Source organism: Numida meleagris, chromosome 5 (assembly GCF_002078875.1).
Source record: "Numida meleagris isolate 19003 breed g44 Domestic line chromosome 5, NumMel1.0, whole genome shotgun sequence".
In the NCBI taxonomy this organism is placed as follows: Eukaryota; Metazoa; Chordata; class Aves; order Galliformes; family Numididae; genus Numida; species Numida meleagris.
In genome coordinates this window covers 36,935,440-36,957,724 of record NC_034413.1, presented here as the reverse complement: position 1 = coordinate 36,957,724, position 22,285 = coordinate 36,935,440, and the positions used below count along the sequence as shown (strand labels likewise).

Genomic DNA, 22,285 nt, shown 5'->3' with positions numbered 1-22,285 from the left:
GTGCAGAAAGCTGTCCTTTATCCCAGTGGAATAGCAGGCGAGATCCCTCCTCCTGCGCACCGTGGAACTTCAGGAGTTCAACTTTAACCTTTTCAGATATTCAGAAACAAATGTGCGAAACAATTCCCATCTCACCTGCTTTTTTCTTCTGCTTCTTTTCCTTTCCTCCATAGGGAAACTGATTTTCTCTGTTCCCTTTACTGGAACATAAAAATATGATTCCTGACCTTCTAGCAGAAGGAGAGAAGAAAATATTGTAGACGGGGCAAAAATAGCGCCATAAGAACACGAATGCAACTTCTGAACAAGAGGGATCTGATTTTCTGTACTCGAATATATTTCACTTTGTATATATTAACTTCAAGACAAACATCTATGGGAAGTGACAGATCTGCCAGAAATAAGAGTGACAAAACATCCTAAAGGATTTGCTCTCAAAAATCTGAAGCTACAGCATCCTATGATCTGCCATAGCATGAGACAACTCTGTTAGAAGTGTGCTAACTTGTATGTATCCAAACCGCCCACCACAATGAACTCATTTCTTTTCCCTTAACATCATTACATAACATCCGAAAGACCACCGATGCTTAGTAGAGAGCAAAAACTAGATGTGATGGAAAGAAAGCTTCCACATTAGTTCATAACTTTAGCTTCAAACAGAACACTCCTGTAAACATTCATCTTGAGCCAGCTTTAAAGTCCCAACACAAAAAACGGTAAAAGAACCTCAGTTTTTCTGTGGCTAAGCCACACCACACAAACATTATTTTAGAAGAGCTACGGTATTACATGTAGTATTCAACTTCCAGCACAGTGAAACTTCACACCAGTTTGTAAGAGCAACTCCACCTGCAAGTTCTGCAAAATGTCTAAGCAGTATCTATAATTGTAACCAGCTGCACATTAAACAGTATACTAAGTGCCTCCTCATAGACATTCACCTCAATCTAGGTTTTAACAAGCCTTCACCACTTAAGATGTTTCCTGGATACCCCGCATAAGCCATCACCTAGAATTCTCTATGCTCCAGATTTTTTAATCTATAGAAAACATATTCCTTTGCAGATGGACAAACAGGCTTCCAGTCTCATCCCTTCAATATATTTTGTTGCCAATAAGGAGCTACCCCATTAATGAAAGCGAAGGTGAACATGAACTTTGATAAAGGATCATTTATTTAGACAAAAGTATTAAGAAGCAACAAGGAAGAATTCCTTTTTCTGCATCTGACAGCTAAATGAATGTCTTCTAAAACTTGTTATTACATAAGAGGCTCCTCTCGGGGCTTGCAGAAGAGTCACACGTTCACCTACATTCATTTCATTTCATTTTTTCCTACTTTGACAAATAGCCTGAAATTTGATAGACATTAGTTACCAGAGTACAGTCTCTGCAGTCTTCTTGAACAATCAGCAAGGACAGAATTCCACTGTAGCAGACCAGCTCATTGTTAGGGACCAAAATAACAAAAATGAATTAATACTTGCCCCTTTTCTCTAGGCAGAGAGGTTTTCTGTGTGTAAAAACCCAAAACTGAGAGTTACTGGGACACCATGCATACCTTGGCATGCAACTAACTGAGAGGCATAATAATATGCCTTAATCCCTTGATGGACCCTCCTAAAGAAGTGTATACTGTGGGATATTACACACTTGTGTTCCCTTAGGAGCACAAGCTACAAGAACTTGCGCCCCTGGTGTGTTCAACTAACTGCCATATGACTTGGGAATATATCCTACTTTCATCTAATTTTGAAAGACAGATTCCAATGAATTATGGATAACCCGCTCATGCAGATTTCTTAGTAAAACAGATTTGAAGAACAAGCAATCCATACAGACAGCTCTCCTCACATCAAGTTTTCCAAACATGGTTTTTAACAGCTTTTCAGAATCTTAAACAGAGATGCAGTGCTCATTCTTTATAAAGTATATGAGATAAAACACTGCGGTCTGGATTCAACGTCTGTCAGAGGCTCATATTTGCTCTTACCTGAGCTGCCTGCACCCAGGAGATGCCTCAGTTTGCTGCAAAGCTGGACCATATCATCCAGTTGACGGTTTACCTGCACGTCTTGCACCCAGGCTGGCACGTGGCACACTGGGCACCCTTCGCCAACATGGTCGCCCACGCAAGATCTGAAAGTCAAAAGTAAAGATCTATTATCCAGTACAAGTTATCCACTGTAATTGCATATAGCCTTTCCAAAGCCAAACGCTCACAAAGAATCTCTTCACTTAACTGTGACAAACTACTATTGCGAAGCAAATATGAGTTAGTCACAAGCACAGGAGAGGACATATTTATCATGGCAAGATGACAAGCCATAATTAAGCAAGCTAAGTCCAGAGCCTTGCCAGGATGCTGTCACAGTTATCACGTGACTCCTACAGCCACAGTTTGATCCAAGTTTTCAAGGTGTGCTGAAGTTCCAATGCTGTTTGTCTCTAGATAACAATAAATAGATAACATGGGGGAGAAACAGGTGTATTAAATAAAGGTCATTTAACATTTGTAGCTTCTTGGTAATATTATTCTTGCCATACAAGCTTCAAATCTTTTATTCATTTCTTTAGACCAATGAGAGGACCTTATGATTTGCTACTGCCATCATCCAGTGTTAATTCTCAGTTTCAATCTATTCTACTAAATATCTTAAATTCACATAGCCAAGACTGAATTAATCTCAAAAAAGCCTCCTCTACCTTGCCACCACGTAGAACGCACAGTTCCAGGCCAAGGTACAAAATTAAAAGTGAGCAGATCATATTCTGTAATACCACAGCACTGTCATCTGGACAGGAAGATTAAAGTACATGTAGGCTGTAAACACAGTCATATGCCCCAAAACTAGCAGCAGAGCAGCTAACAGTACCAGAAGCATAACAACTAACAATTTCATTATGAGAACTATTTGCAGAACTGCACTGGCATCTTTCCCTTAAATATCACACAAGTATCATCCATGCCTTCAGATAATATCAAGACAGAAATGTAGAAGCTGCTGCTAGGTGTTTGTGTTTTGTGCTTCAATCAGCCTTCTTGGAGCACAAAGGACCTCAGCATTGAGGCCCCGTGTCCTCACACCACAAAGACTGACATACAGCTCCTGGCTCTGATGTATTCCAGGTGACGCAGACAATTCACTTTGAGCAAAGATGAGAATCACCCAGGTCTCACTCTCTGGGAAAACTGACCTCAGACCTTCCAAGTCTGTAAAAGGCAGTGCAAAGGAAACACAGGACTTTCATATGATGACATTTCCTAATTACTTCTAGTGTTAGCCTTTTACACTCATCACCCAGTAACTGTAACTAACATACTCAGACAAAACTGCAGGAACAAATCTTAATAAATATCCCTGCTCATAATAAATCCCATGCTGAGAGAGTACATTATGTGTTACCTGACAACTTCATTTCATTACTTTCGCACATTTCACTTAATGCATTGTAAGCCAGCTCTTGCCACGCACCCCACTCTTTCCCAGGTATATTAACAAAGGCATATCTTAAGCAATAGATCAGAATCACTTCACGTCTGAATACTACAGGTCCAACCCATGTCCTGCCAAGTTTGTGAACAAATTAATGTAAAAGAGTAGCTGGTATTCAAGATTCAGCCATCAAAGGATGCTGAATTGATGACTAAAAGGTTGGATGCATGGAGAAAGGACTGGGTACCACAACTGGCATAATGGCAAATAAACTTTCTCTGGAGCACAGAAAAGCTGCTAGGGTCTCCTTAAGAATCCTACTGGCTCCTCTTTCCAACCTCATCAATACAAACCACATCACAGATCATCTTCTGGTGCCTTGGCAGTTTTTCCAAGGAATTCTTCCAACAGTATGAAATTCAGCCTCTAGAATACACCAGCATTATCCAATATAAAACCACAAGGCCTCAGATACCTAACAACGTAATTATGTTTACTAAACCACTGTCATGCTACCCTCCAACAATCCAGATTACACTTCATAAAATCATCTTATAAGACAGATATGAACATACTTATAGCACCTTGTACAAGCTTCCGGGGATTATTTTATTTCCCAGGGTACACTGTGGGCAGGTAGCGAAATGAAACAAGGAACTGCTCCAGAAGGCAGAACCTTCTACGGCAATTAAGGGCCAAAGCTGGGCAACCATCCACGTGTCTAGATGGAAATGAATTGTTTGTATTGAGATCCATTCCATCCATCTCCATGCTGAGAGCATCTGCCCTGTCACCAGTTCTACAAATGCAGGAAATTATCTTTTGCTACTGTTTTAGTATTCAGGCCTACAGCATCTTAAGCTCCAGTAGAAAGGTGCAGCTAAAGACAAGCAGTAAATACGCTGCCAGTATGGAGAGCGAGTCTTCCTCCATGTTTATAGGCACACTGACTACAGCTTTAACAAGAGGCAGGGCTGCATCTCTAGACTGGCTTATGAGCAGAAACTAGAAGTGGCCTACCCCCTCCTCTGTTACAAGCATAGTACTAACAGTTTCCCCCTCTGCTCTGCCTTTTTAAGACTGTGTCTGGAGTACTGTGTCCATGTCTTAGGCCTCCACCACAAGGATGTGGGGCTGTTGGAGCAGGTCCAGAGGGCCACAAAGATGATCAGAGGGCTGGAGCACCCCCCGCTATGAAGAAAAACTGAGGGAGCTGGGCTTGATCAGCCTGGAAAAGGGAAGGCTCTGGAGAGACCTCACTGCAGCCTGCCAGTACTTGAAGGGAGCTTATAAGCAGGAAGGGAAGCAACTTTTTATATGATCTAACAGTGACAGGACAAGGGGCAACAGCTTTAAACCAAAGTAGAAAGAATTTAAACAACACATTAAGAAAAAAATTTTTACTCAGAGGGCAGTGAGGCCCTGGCACAGCTGCCCAGAAACCTGGGGGTGCTCCATCCCTGGGGGTGTTCAAGACCAGGTTGGATGGGGCCCTGGGCAGCCAGCAGGGTGGAAGCCCTGCCCATGGCAGGAGATCGGAGCTCAGTGATCTTTAAGGTCCCCTCCAACCCAAGCCATTCAATGATTTCGCGGGGCACAGATTCCGGGACCCAAGAATCACAGAACAGTTGGGTTGGAAGGGAGCTCACAGCCCACCCAGCGCCAGCCCTGCCTTGGGCTGGCTGCCTCCGCCAGACCAGGCTGCCCAAGGCCAAGCGCGGAGGGGCCTGGGGCAATCCTCCCAGCTACTTACAGGCAAAAGACGTGCTCGCAGCCCCCCAGAGACATGGGCTCCTGCAGCACGCCGGCACTGCGGGCAGAGGAAGGAAACAAAGCGTTAGTTGTAACGCGGCGACCCGCGGAGCCTGAGGGGAGAAAGAGAGCGGGCGGGAGGGGGTCTGTTACCAGCGAGAACAGCTCAGCGCCTTCTCCAGCCGCTCCAAAGCGGCTCGGGTGTGTACCCAGGGCAGCGCCATAGGGGCAGTGGGGCCGGGCTGGCCACCCGGGACCAGCCTGTTGCCCGAGCGGCCGCGCAGCACCTCACGCATCATTGCCGCCACTGCAAATTCCCCGCCTGCCTCCACTGCGCAGGCGCCGAGCGCTTCTCGCCTGTCTGCGCGCATGCGTATCTGGGGAGTCCGCCCTGAGGCAGTCGCGCTTCCCGCGCGGGGTGGAGGGGGGGCTGCGCGTGATGGAAGGGGCTGAGGGGAGTGGCGGGTGGCGAGCTGAGGGGTGGTCCGCGTTGATTTGCTGGTGTTTCGTGTTCCGAGGTGTTTTTATGGAAACGCCCGGTGGCTCAGCTCGACTCCTGCTCCCGCAGCGGGATGCTCTGAGGGAGCTGCCCCCGCCTCCCCTGTACGCTGTAATTACTGGAGCAGATAAAGCGGCTCTAGCGGGAATTTATCACTTTCAGGCAGAAATACTCCCAGCCAAATAAAAGATAGAGTAGAAGTGCCAGAAGTAATATATAACAGGCTTTACTGACATTTCACGTTGAGAAGCTCCGCTAGTGAGCAAGTGGCATGCCATAAATCTTGGTGTAAACGCGGTAAAAGCAAACAGGCTGTTCTGTGAGGGAACTTCATCACAAAAGTGATGTGGAGTGTGCAAATTTGGCTGGTGAGAGCTGTGGGAAACAGCAGTCAGCTCGGCTGAAATGTGGGTGCTGTTTTGGCCTTTTACAGAAGGTTAAATGTTGATCTTTGCTGCTGCTATTAGCCGTAGGTGCGAGGAGAACATCAGTATAAGGAGATCAGCTCTGGTGGTGCCTCATCCCATCATGCGCTCATTATATCTGAATGCAGAAGAGGAATGACGGCAGGTGACACAGCTGGGACAGGGACCTGCTCCATCAGCCCTCTGAAACCAGGATAAACTCACAAAATAACTACTAACAGCCATTAAATGTCAGCAGTACTCTTAACATCCTCCTCTCTCTTGCTGGGGTACTGTGCACTTTGCATGTGCTCCAAAAAATGTGTGCCCAGCATTTGGCCTTAAGTTGCACCAGGGGAGGTTCAGGTTGGATCATGGAATCATAGAAGCATAGAATCCATAGGTTGGATATTAGGAGCAATTTCTTCTCAGAGTATTGATACACTGTCACAGGCTGCCCAGGGAGGCAGTGGAGTCACCGTCCCCGGAGGCGTTCAAGAACCATGAAGATGTGGCACTGAGGGACATGGTCAGTGAGCATAGTGGGGCTGAGTTGGAGTTGGACTTGGTGATCTTAGAGGTCTTTTCCAACCTTAATGATTCTGCAATTCTGTGACCAGGGGTGCGTCATGCCAGAAGGTGGCAAATGGACCTGCTGCCCAGCTGCAACTTTAACACAGCTGTGAAGCATTTGAGCCAAAATTGCAAACACCATATGATCCTTAGTGCTCTTAAGTCAACATGGCATTTATGTTCACAAAATATGAGGTGCCGATATATACTGTATAGGACAATAAAACAGATAAGCACTTCGTCTGCCTTTTCCCCAGCTGAAATATGGTTATTGTCCATCTCACTAAATCCACTTGTATGCCCGTGGCCTCCATTGTGCTGAGACATCGTGTGAGCATTTACAAACATTTACAACTAAGCTTAACTAAGGCAAAGTACTGCCCTGGGCAGCCAGCCTCTAACAAATACTTACGTTTGAGAAAGATGTAAAAGTCACTAGTGATTCATTCGCCCTAGTTTTATAAAGGTTAAGGAGTGGGCGCTCTTGGAAATCTAAGAAACATTTTCCACTGCAGTGAATTACTGTAAGCAATTGGACAGTCAGGAGCAAAAAAACGATGCAGAAAACAGGGGGGCGTGAGAAATATATCGATAAATTGGGTTTATGCAGTATTTAAAGTATGAGGAAAGCCATTCCAGGCGGTATAAAGCTCCCACACTTTAAAATGAATTTGCTGCATGACAGAAAGCTGGCATAGCGGTTTCAGCATTGGTGCGATGTCATGCAGCAGCAAAGCAAAGTGCATGCGTGACTTGAACCCACCAAGACAGCGATGGAACTGGCTGTGCTGAGCACGTAACAGGATTTCCAACAGTGCAGAGCTGCAGAGCAAAACTGGTGCTGAAGGAGGTCACTGGTAAAATCCCCACCACCCTACCGATACCGATATCTGTTAAAGACCATCATACAAAATACACCACTACCTTGTATTCTGTTTGTTAAAGGATGGCATCCTCACCATCTTGCTGCATCATTTTGAGGCATGGCATATTCCACTTATTAACAAAGTTACCCTGTCACTTCTCAATAAGTAGACCATCGCTATGTGACTCATTGCATGATGGCAAGTCAAAGCAGAAGACTGAAAGAGCATTCCAGGAGAAGCAGCTTGCACTGTGAATTCCCTCTTTCTTCAAATATCTGAATCAAAGTCTTCACAGACTGAGCTCAGCTCACTTGCCAGGCCACCCTTGGGGATTGCTTGTTGCGCATAGTCGGAGCCCCATGAGCTTGATCCTGGACCTCCTGGGTAGCAGCATGGACTTGAAAGACATGGAGGTGTGGCAATCACTTGGTGCAGTAACTGATTTGCGCTGTTAGAGTAGCAAGTGTTAACATTTTGAATATAGAAGGATTTGATCCCCAGAAGGAAATAGCAATAATAATAATAAAAAAAAGTCTATTAGGCTTTCAGACTAAGCAGCACAGTCAGCATTGCATTACACAGCTCTAAATTATTAGTCGAGGCTCAACAGCAGGAACATCTGCTGGTGTTAGACATGGCATTTTTAATTAAAGGCAGCAGCCGCCTGTGGTTCATTGGTTCTGCTCGTGCCTTGTGAATTGCTAAACCCAGAGGCCGCTCCTACAGAAGATATGTCTGGAGCAGGTGCTGTGGAGCTGGTGCTGCAGAAGGGTGAGTGACAAAGTCCCCAAGGTGACAGGCAATTTGCACATGGGTCCAATGGCCCAGCGATCAGCAGGAGCTCTCTTTGAATCCCCACCTCAGTCAAAACTGCAAGGGATTTTGTGAAATTGAGATTACCCACCTGGTTTTTCCTCTCCTCACCCTCTGCAGGGTAGGAGAATAGGAGTTTCCAACAGATAGTAAAGTAGGAGGGAGGAAAAAGGCACCCCTGGGAGTTCTTCTCCCGAAGGCATTAAGGTTTGAGAAGGGAACACGCTGCACCCCATCAGCCGCACACCCAGGCCCCTGGGCTCCAAACAGGACCAAAAAGTACCAGCAGACTTCAGCCAAGGGAGGATACAGGCATGCTACAAGTTGCCCAAAGCCCCTGGCAGCATGGGTGAATCTAACAAATCAAGAAATAGCTGTAGATGTAGCAAAAAATGTGCCTTCCTGCCTTCGTGCACCCACCAGAACTGAAATGCTGTCCCACAGCCTGGCTCAGCGCTAGGCAGCCTCCTCTGAAGGGATCCAGCATTTCAGTAATATAATATTTTGAATCTGGTCACAAAGAGCAAGGTCCTAATTTGTCACAGGTGGGGGCAGAGGTCCAAGGCAGGCACCGACAGCCACATGGCAGATGTGCAGAGCTGGCGTCCCATCCTTGTGGTGCGCAGGGGGCCGGGATTTCCCTCGGCGAGTCCCGCAGATGGTGTTTGTTTGCTCAGCCATGATGAGAAAGGAAAATATTTGGTGCAATCTGCTAGCAGGCAAAGTCAGACATATGGTTGGTGTGCTGCAAGCCTGGGTACTCAGGAAAAGGCAGAGCTCTGCAGCACCTTTCAGATGCTGGATTACCTTTGAGCAGGATGAAAGTGCAGGGAAACCTTTGAAGAAGTTGGGTGCAGATTTCCTAATGTGTTGAGGCTGCTGTACTGTGACCCCTCTTATTATTAGCCCCACTCTAATTAGTCCTATTACACTATCATGATTATATTAGTGTTATTATAAATAGCCCAATTACAATTAACACGAGCCTAAACCCTGGCTCAATGCTTGGTGAAGTTCTCCCTGGCTGGATGCCTATTCATCAGGCACACACAAAACATGGGTTAAAAATGACAGAGGCAATTAATGGTGATTGGCTCGGGGGAGCTGAGGTGTGGGTGCAGCATCACCTTCGTTCTCTTTACATCTGATTTATGATGATCTTTTCAAAGATATCCTTGCAGCATGAAGCCTCCTAGAAATGTTTGGGCCACTGAAAAACATAACATTCTTTTTATTTCTTCTTTAGTTGAAATAAAAATAAATCCTCTAAATATTCAGATGTCTATTTCCCAAATACCATAGTCCTGATTCCCGATCAGGACTAACCCCCACGTCAGGTACCATTGTGCTGAGGGGTAATGGGGCCATGAGCCACCAGCTGTGATCAGACCCTGCACACCCATCCCAGCCCAATGAGAAAGCTCTGTGGGCACCACTCACACCATAGTAAGCCTTGTTCTCTTGGGGTGATGTGCTGTTCTTCTTTTTCCCAAGTGGAGAGAGCATGGAAGCATTTCCCTTCTGCCAGGGCAGGGCGCCTTTGTCAGGATTTAATTCCCTTTTCCCCTGCACATCTTCTTTTGAAGACATACAGCCGAGCGTCCCTTTGAAGCTCTCACTTTTAAATTTGCCTTTTGGCTGCTGTCTGCTCTGCGACATCAATCAGGGCTTGGCATCTCTGGTTTCATCAAGATGAGACATATTGCCAGGACTGCGGGCACCGGGCATGTTTGGGGGGGAAAGTGCCATGGCTTTTGAACAGGAATCCTTTCCTCTCCTTGAAGACTTCTTTTGGAGGCTGGAGGCTGCCTCTAAGCCCCAGGGTGGCACTCAGTGACAGGGGCAAAGCTCCATCCCTGTGTGGTCCTGGCATCCCCCGGCACAAAACACAGGGCATGATGCCATTGGTGCTGCTGTGGTCACAGAGCAGCAGGGAGTGCAGCTGGCATTTTGGGAGAGTATGAAATGTGCGGGTAATGCTGCCTTAATTTAAATTAAAGTGCTCCCTGCCTCCTCAGCTTTCCTTCCGAGTGTGGGAGCAGAGGGCTTCAGAATCCTAAAATCACTCCCTTTTGAAAATGTGACCCAGAGTTGAGCTGCAAATAAAATAAATAATTTTTTTAAAAAGGAAAAATTGTGGTCTTAACACGGAGATAGTAGGATGCAATGCATAGGGAGCACCAGCCCCATGCCCTGCACTGGGGACCTGCCCTCTCACTTTTCCCCCAGGTGCCACATCCCTGGGTGACAGTAAGTCCTGTGGTGCCCAGCCTAAACCATGGTAATGCCCCAGGTTCAAAGCTCCCTGGGTGCTTTCCCTGGAAAAACCAATGAGCAAACACCCCAGCATGCCTCCGTGTGCTTGTAGGTACTGGTATGTATGTTTTAAATAGGTAAGTGTGAACTTTTTTCCTTAGTAATCCCTACTAAACCCAAATTAAAATGGTAACAGCTCCCAATGATTTATGCTGTTACAATAACTAACAGCAGCCACTTGCTGCTGAGCGGCTGATAAATGATCTCTATTTACAGTGTGTCCGGCTTTGAGCTGCAGCTTACAAAAACAAAAGTTCTCCCCCAAAATCTTTCCTGCACGACCCCACGCTTGTGCACATCTGCAGCCCTGGATGCATGGCAGTGCTTCTACCTGGTTTTTAAGATGTTTCCCGTAGCTATGTAGGACGACATGCTCTGTTACATGGCCCAAGCTCTCACTTGAGCCAGAACTCAAAAACAGCATGGGGCATGGGGGGGGAATGAAACACAGCAGCTTCCATACATCAGGATGAGGCCGATGAGCAATGCAGACATTTAGCAGCCCCAGGATGGCACCCCTTCCTGCCATTTAACATAACATGAGAAGCAGTAGTATATTGTTCTCACGAGTGGCTTTCAGGCATGGAAAATACCCCGTATAGGATATTCAAGGTGGAAAAATAATCCCGAACATCAGGCTCCACGGGAGCTGTATGGGTTTCTCATCTCATGGGTCAGGGCTGCCACCCCACTGGCTCATCCAGTAATTACATTTTTCTGTTCTCTGGCAGAGTTATGTCCTTTCAGCACCTGGGATTCCTGCCATTGCTGCAATATGAGCTCTGTCGGAAACTGCATCCTCGGCCGTGCTGCCTCCACTGCCCTGTGTGTAGGTGTGTGTACACAGTGTGTACAATGTTCATCCCTAAACCTCCCCTGAAAGTCTTCATTGCTGCAACCCCATGGTATTCCCTAATCCTGCCAAATTTTTGCAAACCCCAGTTTATAGCCCAGCCCTGAGGAGGAGGGTGCCTTTAACCCAGCAAACCTCTGACTAACAACTGAGGGCTTTGTAACAAGCCTACCAGCTTTGCCTTTGCCATCCACCCATGCGTGGCAAAGAGCTGTTTCTGGGTAAAAAAAGAAGTTGCTTGCTGAGTCTGTAATGAGGATTCTCAAATGCCGAAGACGTGGAGAGCAGGTTAAAGGAGCAGAGCCTTGCTGCCCGGGAGAGGGAGGGAACGGGTGCAGCCACTCTGGCGCATTTGCACAGAATGTTATTGCAGCACGAAGCATTGCTCTGTGAGAAAATGCTCCCTTCTCAGTGCTGCACTCCCTGGGGATGCTTTAGTAATTCCTAGGGAGGCTCTGAAGGCTAATAAAGAAGTGAATAAAGAAGTCAGCCTCAGCAATCAGTCTCCTCCTCCTTCCTGGGGAGCCTCAAGCTGCCCTTGTTTGTTGCGCTGCTCAGGTGCAGCTCTGATTTCCCCAGTTCCTGAAGCAGAAGGAATTCAGCAGCGTGGCAGCCTGCTTTGCAGCGATGGATGGTAATTGTTAATCTGATTAAGCTCAAGGTCTCCCATTTTGCTCGACTTACTGACACTGGAGATATTTAAAGAAACACTTGAGAAAGAGCATGTGAAGACATGTGAAATACCTGCTTCTGGGCACCTATCAGTATTGCGCAGGATGGCATGATTTTGCATTAAAATGAGATCAGTGAGGTTTTAACACACACCAACCCTCAGGCTGGTGCACAACTGGCAAAGAAGAGGCTCCCTCAGCTTTGTGTGTTCTTTGACAGGATTTTAGAGAGGAATTCTCAGGGAGCAAGATGAGGTCCCACAGCCCATTGCAATCCAGGGCAGTCTCACTATGGACTTGGACAGGCTTGGGGCTAAGGCTCCAAGCTTGCACTGCTGGCTCTCAGCTGGGTCTGGCTGCTTGCCAGCGTTAAGCTCAAGAATGAGGGTGAAAAGGCATTTTGAATTCCTGTACTTCATGCAGAGATGCCAGAGAGAGCTGAGGAGCATACAGAGGTGTTCTGGTGTTTCTAGCATCCCTTAAGATTTGGTTTGAAAATATGGGGGTTTTTTTGTTTGTTTTGTTTTACCAGTTTTCTCACCAAAGTGAACTCAAATGCTTCAGCCTCCAGGTTCCTGGAATGGGGTATGCTAAGCCCCTGCAAAAGGGAAACCCCTCTGCCCTGAGGAGGGTAAAAATCTGTTCTCTTTCAGAATCACTTGAACCTTAATTGCTTCCCAGCAATCACCTGCTAGAGAAAATTGCTATGAAAATGCTGAAAATGTTTTCTTTGTTTTTCCTTTACCTTGCTCCTAGGGCTAGCAGAGGATAAATGAGGCAATCCCTTGGGATTAAGGTACACAGCTCAGGTGAGAGATCTAATGCAGCCTGCCAGCTCCCACTGCAGCCACCCAGCGAAGAGGGGCTCCATGGGAAGCACCAGGCTGGTGCCTACAGTGGTTTGTGGAGCATATGGGCAGTGAAGCACAGCCTCCTGCTGCTGGGTCCTGCTGGCTAAGGAGAAACCTCTCTGTTGGGAGCAGCATTTGCAAGGTGAGCAACTCTGCAAAGGATACTATTTTCTTGAATCAGAGAACAGCCTTTAGTAAGGTGCTATGAAGAGGCTCTGTTTAACTAAATCTCAAGCTGGGCATCCCTAGACCTGCCTGCTCCAGTCACTCGTTTCTCCATGCTTTTAAATGACAACAAGCACTGGTTTGTTCTAAAGCACCACCAGTCATTGCTGCCTAGAAATCCTCAGCAGACCTCATGGATATGGGTCACCAGGCAGACAGCAGCTCTGCGCTCAAGGTCCTCTGTTTGTAGGTCGATGAAATGCCACGGGTGTAATTAAAGATGCTCTGCTAATTGGATGTGCAGCCCTGAGGGATCTGCTTTAATTGGATTTCAGTCTGCTTGGTATCGTTTTAACTTCAATTCATGGCTGTTTTGCACAGGAATAACCCCCCGGGTGTGGATATGGAGGAGGCACGCCGTCCTGCGCTGCACACACCTCTGTTTGTTAGGCTCTGGCTGTGAAACCACCGCTGCACAATAAAGTCCAGGGCTGTGTGAAACCCCTTCAGCTGGCAACTAGGACAGAGAGAGTGGAGGGCTGGGAGTTCACCTTGACCTGCTAATGGAGGTAAAAACCTCAATTATTACCCTGTCTTCACTTGGATTTTATCTTGTGTGTGTTACCATAAATCCTCCCTCATGCCCTGCAGGTGCACTCCCTGGTTTCTTTCTTTGGAGTCAGCGAAGAGCTCATCTCTTTCTAAAAGATGTTTCATTTCTATCCAAATGCTTGTTTTAGTGACTGACCCACTGCTTGGCATTCAGGAGCCTGTGTTAAACTGGAGGTTGGGGTGGATGTTCAGATTGTTGCTTTGGGCCTTAAAACCTGGGGAGAACCACCACTGATTTCTCTTATTTCCCAGCATGAAGCCTTCAGAATTGCTCTTCCTGGTGATGACCCATCTCCAAAAGTCTTTTAAACCAATGATCAGAAATGAAGTGGTGGCTGCACCCCTGTAATCGAGCACAATGGAGAGGCACCAGGCTTCAAGTTTTGCTCCACGGGCTGCAAGCACTAGCCACAGCTTTTCTTCATCCTGGACTGCATGTGGCCACCGCCCCATCCCCTCCATTTTGCCATGTGCTCGCTTTCAGATGCCACAGGATTGTACTCTGACACAAGGCTGGTAGTTCTCCTAAAAACAATACCCCTTTGGGGCGACCCAGGGCTCCCCCCACGCCACAGAGATCGGGGGGGCTCCTTTTGGATGATGTGGCCCCCAAAGAGGCTGCCCCCAGCACCACAGGGCTGCTCATCCTCCCTCATTACCAGCACTGCGTATGCAGGCTGTGTGAGGAGCAAAGCCAACAGTAAGTTAGTGCTGGCCGTGTCCCATACTAATGTTGTTCTTACTATTTCAGTGCCATCTTCCTTATTTCCTCCCTCTCCCTGAACAACTAAATTAATTAGAGTGATTTTTTTTTTTATTTAAATACTGTCATGGAATAATAATTCTGGCAAATTCGTTTCTGTCATTCCCCACTGCTTCTTTTCTCTGTTGCGCTCCCCTCTAATATGCTGTAGATATTTTGTTATAGCTATGCAAGATCACAGCTGTTGTCTGCAAAAAAGAGGGAGTAAAATCATGCTATGTGCTGTTGCCATCTAACAACCATTTTTCTTCCTCCACCAACTCACACACACACACACACACAAAAACCCTATTAAGTGCAGGAGCTTGCATTTTTCTTGGCTTGTAAAAACCCCTAACTCCTCACAGCCTCTTCGGTGAAGCTGCAGCAGTGTAAGAAAGCTGAGGCCCAGAGGACAGGCCAGGGCCTCATCCTGTGCCTGGCTGGATCCCACACATTCTGGACCTCAGAGGTAACTCCACATGGTATCAGCAGCTCCTGTGCTTTGCTGGTCTCTGGAGCGGTGTTTACCTGGATGCCTTCATTTGACCTATAAGCATGCTTGCTGTCCCAGTGCAGGGATAAAACCACTGCTATGGTTCTCATGAAAGGATGAAGAAGCCCTATTAGACCCTCAGTTAATATTTACAGGAGTGATCAGGGCTGAATCATCGTTTGATTTGGCCCTACAGGACAGCTTTCTTTGGCTGCCCTTGATGGCCACTTGCATCGAGGCGTAAGCCAAGCAAGGATCAGGCTTGGAAAGTGCCGTGCTCTTACCAGCAGTACAGAGCTGGGACAGAGATTTGAGCCAGTGTCTCCAAATTTGCATCTCCAATTACAGAATTGATTTGAATCCATCTCACAATCCACACAACCAATTATGAAGGCTCTCCTTGACTCCCTGGCCCTGGACTTGTTTAGTGTTGTACTGTGTACACCTTGTGTTACTAATATTTTAAAGCATTCTTAAATGAAGCTCAGCTGAAGCCCGTGCAGTTCCAATTAACACATATGGGCCATGTGATTGCTCTGGCAAGGCTAGACTATTGCTCCCCATTGCCTCGAAGAAAGGTTATTAGGGTGGCTGAAGTGAGATTGCATTAAAGAAGCGAGATGAAAAGCTTGCTTCTCCCCTGGCTGCAGCATTCATCTCTCACTCACAGAGAGGCGATGTGCAGCAGTATGCAGAGCGTGCCTCTATCCCTTCCAGAGACACCCGGGTCAATGTTTTCAGTGATCTTAAGCTCCCTGCTCAGACCAAGAGAAAGATCCAGGCTTGCTGGCTGCCTGGCTTTATTGAAAAAGTCATTTTCTGAGCAGTAGCTCTGTATCCTGCAACCAGAACGAGCCCTCCTTGGGGAGACCAAGGGGTGATGAGAAACCCAGAGCTGGCTTTCAGAGGTAGGATGTTATTAGCTTCTGCATTTCTTGTCCTGGAGCCAAGCCTGGAGCATGTCCTACCTTAGAAAAGGACAGGTTAAATCTACAAGGCTCAGAGGGGAGTTTGTAATATGGCAAAAAATGATAATTCAGCCCCTGGTGATGTTCCATACAGCCTACTTGCCAGATGCTTCAACCCCCTGAGCAGTTGTAACTACTTCTCCACAGGTTTCAATTAAATTCCCTTAAGTACCTAAACTTTTGCTTGTTTGGACCAATACCTGCAGACTTGATTGCAATAGCAGATGTTTTATTTTTACCTGCAAGTGAAACCAGAGAGCGTACATCACGGCTGTGACACATTTCACATGAAGCAGATGTTTCCATTAATGCCAGAATTGGGTGGAAATCCAGAGGATGCTTTTTGCTTTTTTGGGGGGAAATTCTATTTTACCCAATTAAACTGCAACTAGATGAAGTATTCCAATGAATCACTTCCTTTTTTTTTTTTTTTTCTTTTTTTGATTAGCAGGCTCTAACAGGACAAAAGAATAGCTTTGTATTGGTCTCCCTCAATTAAATGTAAAGTACATCTGGACAGAGCCTGAAGATCCATCTTTCACTGGCAGTTGCAAAGCCATCGACATAATAAAATAATACTCTGATTGGTATTACAAGGCTGCATTTAAATCATTGGCATTCATACTCTGCATCCTTTGCAGGGAGCGCAAGCCCTCCATTAGAGAAAAGCTTAATTTTATACTGTGATCTGTGTAAGATATGCAATGAAAATGAGAGGGGGAAAAAAAGAGCTTTTTCAGAGCTGGAGATGTAATAATAGGAGACACGATGAATGTCTGGGCAGCATTTGCAGTTACTTATAAACTGCAGGTGTCAAATGCATTCTGGAAAGAAGCTGAATTTCAAGTTTTAATTACAGCCAGCAGGTTAAGGCATAATTCAAGGCTTGATAATACCTTCAATCCATAGTAAAACTCCTCGTGCTATCAGCAAGAAGTTTACACTGAGATGAAGGAGAAAGCGTGACATCCTCACAGTAGCTAAACTCTCTGAACTTCTGCATCCCACTGTAAAGTCCTAAACAGCTTTGGTACTTACAGCGCCTATTCCTTTTGCGATTATCTCAGCAAGCCTTAGCATCACATGGGAGCTGAACTACTAACACTCCTTTCATGATGAGGGGGAGAAAGATGCAGCTTCCAGCTAGAGTTTCCCTTGGCTCAAATTTAACAAGTACAGCTGCTTCATACCATTCTTCTGCCATAATGGAATGCCCTGAGCACCAGACAAAAGGAGAAACAGGCAGGTTTGGTGGAGTGGCCTTCTATGGGGTACCAAGAGCCAAGAGCTGCCTGGGAGCTGAGGGCTTATTCTGGGTGTCACGTAGGGCTGGAATAAACCAAAATCAGTGGAAGCGCTGACTTTTAAAATAATTATATTTGTACTGACATCACCCACACATAAAGAAAAGCTTTATGTCATTACCAAAGACGGACCCCACCAATGGCATATGCAACTCAGTACACAACACCTACATCCTCACAACACCCCTGTGAGGTGGGGCAGCGCCATGAACCCTATTTCACCGGTGGGGAACCTGGCAAATCTGAGCAACAGAAAGTCTGTTGCAGAGCAAGAAGGGGACTGGGGGCTCTCAGAGGGCAGCCCCAGGGCTGCTGTTTTGTCAAACACCCTGCGCTGCCTGCAGCTCCTCTGCTCCATCACAGCCATTTCTCCTGTAAGCAAATGGCCGTGGCCAGAAGGAGCAGGCGATGACAACTAAGTCCTCACAGGTATAAAAGCCATCGTACAACTAGAACTGAGCAGAAAAAAAGACAACCTGTGAAAAGATCAACCTGATTTGTAACCAAATGCCAGCCTTAAGTGCCGACCACGTTCCCAGTAACAAAATAAGTGCATATCAAAAAAGTACTTAAAAAGTTGTGACTTTTTATGCCTACCATCCTAGAATCATAGAAAAGAGGACGAAACTGTAAGAACCCCGAGAGGGGGCGTGAGGTCTTTTCCTCAGCTCCTGTGATCCCTTACGGTAGGGGCCTTTCAATAGATGGAGCTTATGGTGCTAGCCTGGCTAGAGGTATCAGAGCTGTCTGAAGTCACATCGGGACCAGCGTCCATGCCATCAGGATCTGCTTGATCTTTAGCAAAGTCGATGAAAACCTGTAAGTTTAAAGGATAACATTCAGTACGTGACAGTATAAAGAATTGATAATGTGAATGAATAAGAAAAGAGGAATGGCTGCACATTTGGCTGAACGTGGAGAGAGTGCTCGGGAACAGATTCACACTGGATTTGAGAACTCAAGCGTTGTGCGTCTTATGGCTTAACGTAAATAAATGGATGCATACTCCTGTACTGCTCAGTGGACACCTGGGAATGCAAAGGTAGATGTTCCTGCAGAACCTAATTGTCCTGTAGCTCATGTTTCAAAATACTAGTGAGATAATACCCCCGTGTGGCAGTTCATTTTGATTACAGTGTAGTACATCTATATTATTACTTTATAAACCTATCTGTCCATATATAATTGACATCTATGCAGGCGCAGCTGCATATTATACAGAAAGGTATATATAATCACACGTAACAGTCTGTTTGAACAGTATCTAATGAATACATAAAATATTCTTACTGGAGCACTGCAATCACATATGCATACACAAAATCCATGCCGTCCTCACAAAACATGACTTGGGGCTTCCTGCTGTTTGTCAGCTGGTTTCTCTCACAACCACTGCCCCTCATTAAAACAATATTGAGGACCTCCTTCCCTTCTCCTCCAGACCTGTTCAACAATTTATAGGATTACAGGGCTTGCAGTTTTGCTCCTGTCTCTGGGGCAGACCTAACAGATCAGATGCTGATGCTCAACTGAATGTTCTCTTCTGGATAAATCCTTATGAATCCCTTCAGCTGAGGCTTTTCCTACAAGGTTTTGATGCCAGTGGGAATGTTCTTCCAAGGGAAAATGGAAGGAACATGCCATGAATGCTAAGTTTGGAGTAATGCGACATGAACTTACAATCCAAATACAGTACAGCAAAGAACAAAATCAAGCAAATTTCCATGACTGGTAGGAAAAATCCATCACCAGGACGCCTAGCGCTGAGCTCAGGGGTGATTCATAATCCTGCCCTTCATCTTCATCCTTGATACTGCTGAAATCAGCTTTGATGAGGAAGAACAGATCCTTTATTCTACAGGCAGCATTCTGTGTATTTTCCCAGCACCAGCATGGGTATCTGGAGGCAATAATACTGATAAAGTATCCCCAGGAGGAATACAGATGGAAATCCCTTTAAAATGTAGTCTATTGTGTGCAGCAGTCCATTATGTGTAACCATCAGTCTGCTTGCTACCCTGTTAACAGTTCAAAATGGATGGCCACACATCTTTAATTCCTTACCTCCTCTAGCGTTGTCTGACTCACTGAGAAGTGCCTGATTTTGAAGGCTTCTTTGCTGGCTTCCAGGAGATCAAATATATTTGCTACCCCTCCTGCTGAAACTGGAACATGGTACTCCACCATGTTGAAATGACGATCCTGCGGGAACAGCAACGACGGGGTAAAGTTAGAAGACTGCCTATGAAGAGCAAGCTGCTTCGAGGGCTGCCTGGCTGAAGGTGGAAGTACAGAGGAGCCAAACCATGGGAGAGTTAAGGGACAGAGGATACGTTCTGTCCTCTGGTTCCTAGAGATGAAAAACATTTTTGTTTGTAATTGACCAGTGTTTCCCTGTTGGGAGTTTTAGGTTTTTTTTTAATTGGGTACTGATAAATAAGCCCCAGACATGCAAGTTTGAAGGTTACCATAGCATTTCCAGCTCCAAGTTTGCTGTTCTGATTAACACAATGATTTAGCTGCAGAGATGATGGATGGGATTCTAACTCAGTTATACTCTGGTTTAATAGTTACCCTGTAAGAGGAAGCACCTGACCATCTAATTACTAATATAAAGTGCATCTGTATACAGTCCAGGCTTCAGTGGAACCATTCACAGGTGCAGAGGGTCACCTAACAGCTGCCTTATAGGCTTGCTGCAGCTGTCTGGCTGAGGTTATTTAAGCCAGCAAGGAACTTGGATAATCCAGCCCTTGGGCAATGCTGTAACAAGTGCGTGTGTATGAATTTCTCACACTTAAAGAGCATGGATCTCATGCAAGTTACAAGATGTCTATCTTGCAAGATACTCCTGGTTAACGTGGAAGGACTCCCTTGAATGCAATTGCCCTGCTTACCTTCAGGCACGTATTTGGGAAGTGTGACTTCATGAACTCTGTCAGCATCTCTGTGCCAACTGTGCTGCTATTTAAGTGCATCTTCACAGTGAATCCTCTTCCAAACCTGGGAAAAAAGGAAAATCACAACACAGCAAGAAAGAGAAACAGATAAAGAAAATCCCTTGAGAGTGCTGCAGAGCCTCTTCAGGGAAATCTAACACAGGCAGAGTGCAGCTTGAATGGGGTCAAGGTTGTTAACCTGGAGTGAATCTCAACAAGGAACTGGACTATTGTGGTAACTAATAAAATCGAAGCTCAACCCAAACGCACTTTACATTTTCAACAGTGAAGTGCTTTGGGGAACACATCTCTTGGAAAAAAAGGCTACGAGAGAGCAAAAAGTATATTAGTTAAAAGAATTTTGGTGGTGTAGTAAGGAACATAAAACAGAAAATTGTTTATTTTGATGCCCTGTTAACAAAGGTCTCGTGTCCTGAGCCCTCAAAGCTGTGTTAGTAACTCCATATGCCAATCAGTAGAAATGGAGTGAGTACATTTTACAGACCTGCTCTTGATATGCTGCAGAGAACCAATGCACTGAAAACTCCCATTCACCATAATAGCCAGCCTGGTACAGAGGGCTTCACATTCTTCCATGCTGAAAAAACAACAGAGAAACTCTAATAAGTCATTGAGAAGCCATACATAAAACAGTTACTTTAGTGATCAGAGAACAATACTGCATCTTCCTCAGAGTACGGGTCTATGTGAGCACCACCATCCAACCCCAACCCTGCAAACCTGTCACAGCACAGTGCCCTGAAATTCCCTGAGGAGCAACAGGGATTTTGAAGGATGGACCTTTCCATATCTCTTGAAGATCCTGAAACTGGAGAGAAAGCCAACCCAGCCCTACCTGTGGGATGTGAGTATCACTGAGCATTTGTTCTGCACTTCCTCACTGATGATTTTCCAAAGGTGGCGTTTAGCATTTGGATCCATTCCAGAGCTCGGTTCATCCTATCAGGAAAGACAAATGCTAATAATCCAAATGTAATATTGCACTCAAAATCTTGTCTTCCTAATACTCATCCTCTTGTTCTCCTTTTATGTTTATCATTAGAGTTATATTTGCTAGTAAGGATCCCCCCAGGTGAGCAGCCACCGATACAGATCAGGGAGAAGGATTATCCTCAACTGCTTTATGGGTATGACTGAGACATCCTAGGCTTCCCTCACACAGAAGCAAGTCAACCAAAGACATCCATCCTCACTGCCTTTTGGAGCTGTTCCACTCCTTGGTGACTGCAGCGGGAACTCCCAACCTCCACTGGACTCCTTATAGGAACTGAGTGGCTCTGATGACACCACCTAAGATCAACCCATTTTAAATCAAGGTGCTTTAAATTTCCACAAACACCACAGGCATGGTCTCAAACAAGAAGCAACCAACAAGCTTCTGATTCCCAGGTGAAACTGCATTCTGCTTCTCTCATATGCTGACAAAGCAAGCGTTCCATTTCTCTGTTTATAAAGAAAATGAGCCAGAGATGAAAGACAATATATTGTCTCCTACTTTATGCATTGCTGATAAAATTGTTAGCTGGTTTCCAATTGCCAGATTGTTATTGTTAAGGGTACTGTATTGTTAAGGGTACTGTACTATATGAGGCAGAAGCAAACAGCTTGGGTTCATGCAGCAGTCAGTACAGAGAAAATTTCTCTACCTTCTCTTTTTATTGAGACTTTGCATGTCACAAAAGTTAACAAAGGGCTGGTGTGGTCACTTCTGGCCACAGAACAGCTGGGCTGGATGCAAGTTGGAGCAAGGAAGATTTATATCCACTAAGCATCTCATTTAACACTGCTTTTAGAGGACTGCACATATTTAGAATCATAGAATACAATCATAGAATCCTTAGAGTTAAAAGGGACCTTTAAATGCCATCTGGTCCAACTTCCCTGCAATGAACAGGGACACCTACAGCTCCATCAGGTGCTCAGAGCCCCATCCAGCCTTGAATGAACTTGAATGTCTCTAGGATGGGGCATCTATCACCTCTCTGGGCAACCTGTGCCAG

General features: G+C 45.7%; 2 protein-coding genes across 4 annotated transcripts in view; both read right to left on the bottom strand.

Annotated features, from left to right (window-relative positions):
• The window catches only part of BARD1 (BRCA1 associated RING domain 1), a 43,078-nt gene extending 36,577 nt beyond the window's left edge, over nucleotides 1-6,501 (bottom strand). For 2 of the 3 annotated variants that reach the window (XR_002439701.1, XR_002439702.1), the window contains exons 1-3: nucleotides 5,346-6,501; nucleotides 5,194-5,250; nucleotides 1,997-2,142 (exon numbers count right to left, since the gene is read on the bottom strand). Coding sequence is in view for 1 of the 3 variants with exons in the window: in XM_021399922.1 (XP_021255597.1) it covers nucleotides 1,997-2,142; nucleotides 5,194-5,250; nucleotides 5,346-5,563 (421 nt within the window). In the remaining 2 variants the exon portion in view is untranslated. The remainder of the gene's footprint in view (nucleotides 1-1,996; nucleotides 2,143-5,193; nucleotides 5,251-5,345) is intronic. The other variant, XM_021399922.1, reaches the window with a different exon arrangement.
• ABCA12 (ATP binding cassette subfamily A member 12) overlaps nucleotides 13,585-22,285 on the bottom strand; it is an 86,986-nt gene continuing 78,285 nt past the window's right edge. The window contains exons 50-54 of the mRNA XM_021398764.1: nucleotides 21,121-21,224; nucleotides 20,770-20,862; nucleotides 20,223-20,328; nucleotides 19,390-19,527; nucleotides 13,585-18,142 (exon numbers count right to left, since the gene is read on the bottom strand). Of these exons, the coding sequence (XP_021254439.1) occupies nucleotides 18,023-18,142; nucleotides 19,390-19,527; nucleotides 20,223-20,328; nucleotides 20,770-20,862; nucleotides 21,121-21,224 (561 nt within the window). The 3' untranslated portion in view covers nucleotides 13,585-18,022. The remainder of the gene's footprint in view (nucleotides 18,143-19,389; nucleotides 19,528-20,222; nucleotides 20,329-20,769; nucleotides 20,863-21,120; nucleotides 21,225-22,285) is intronic.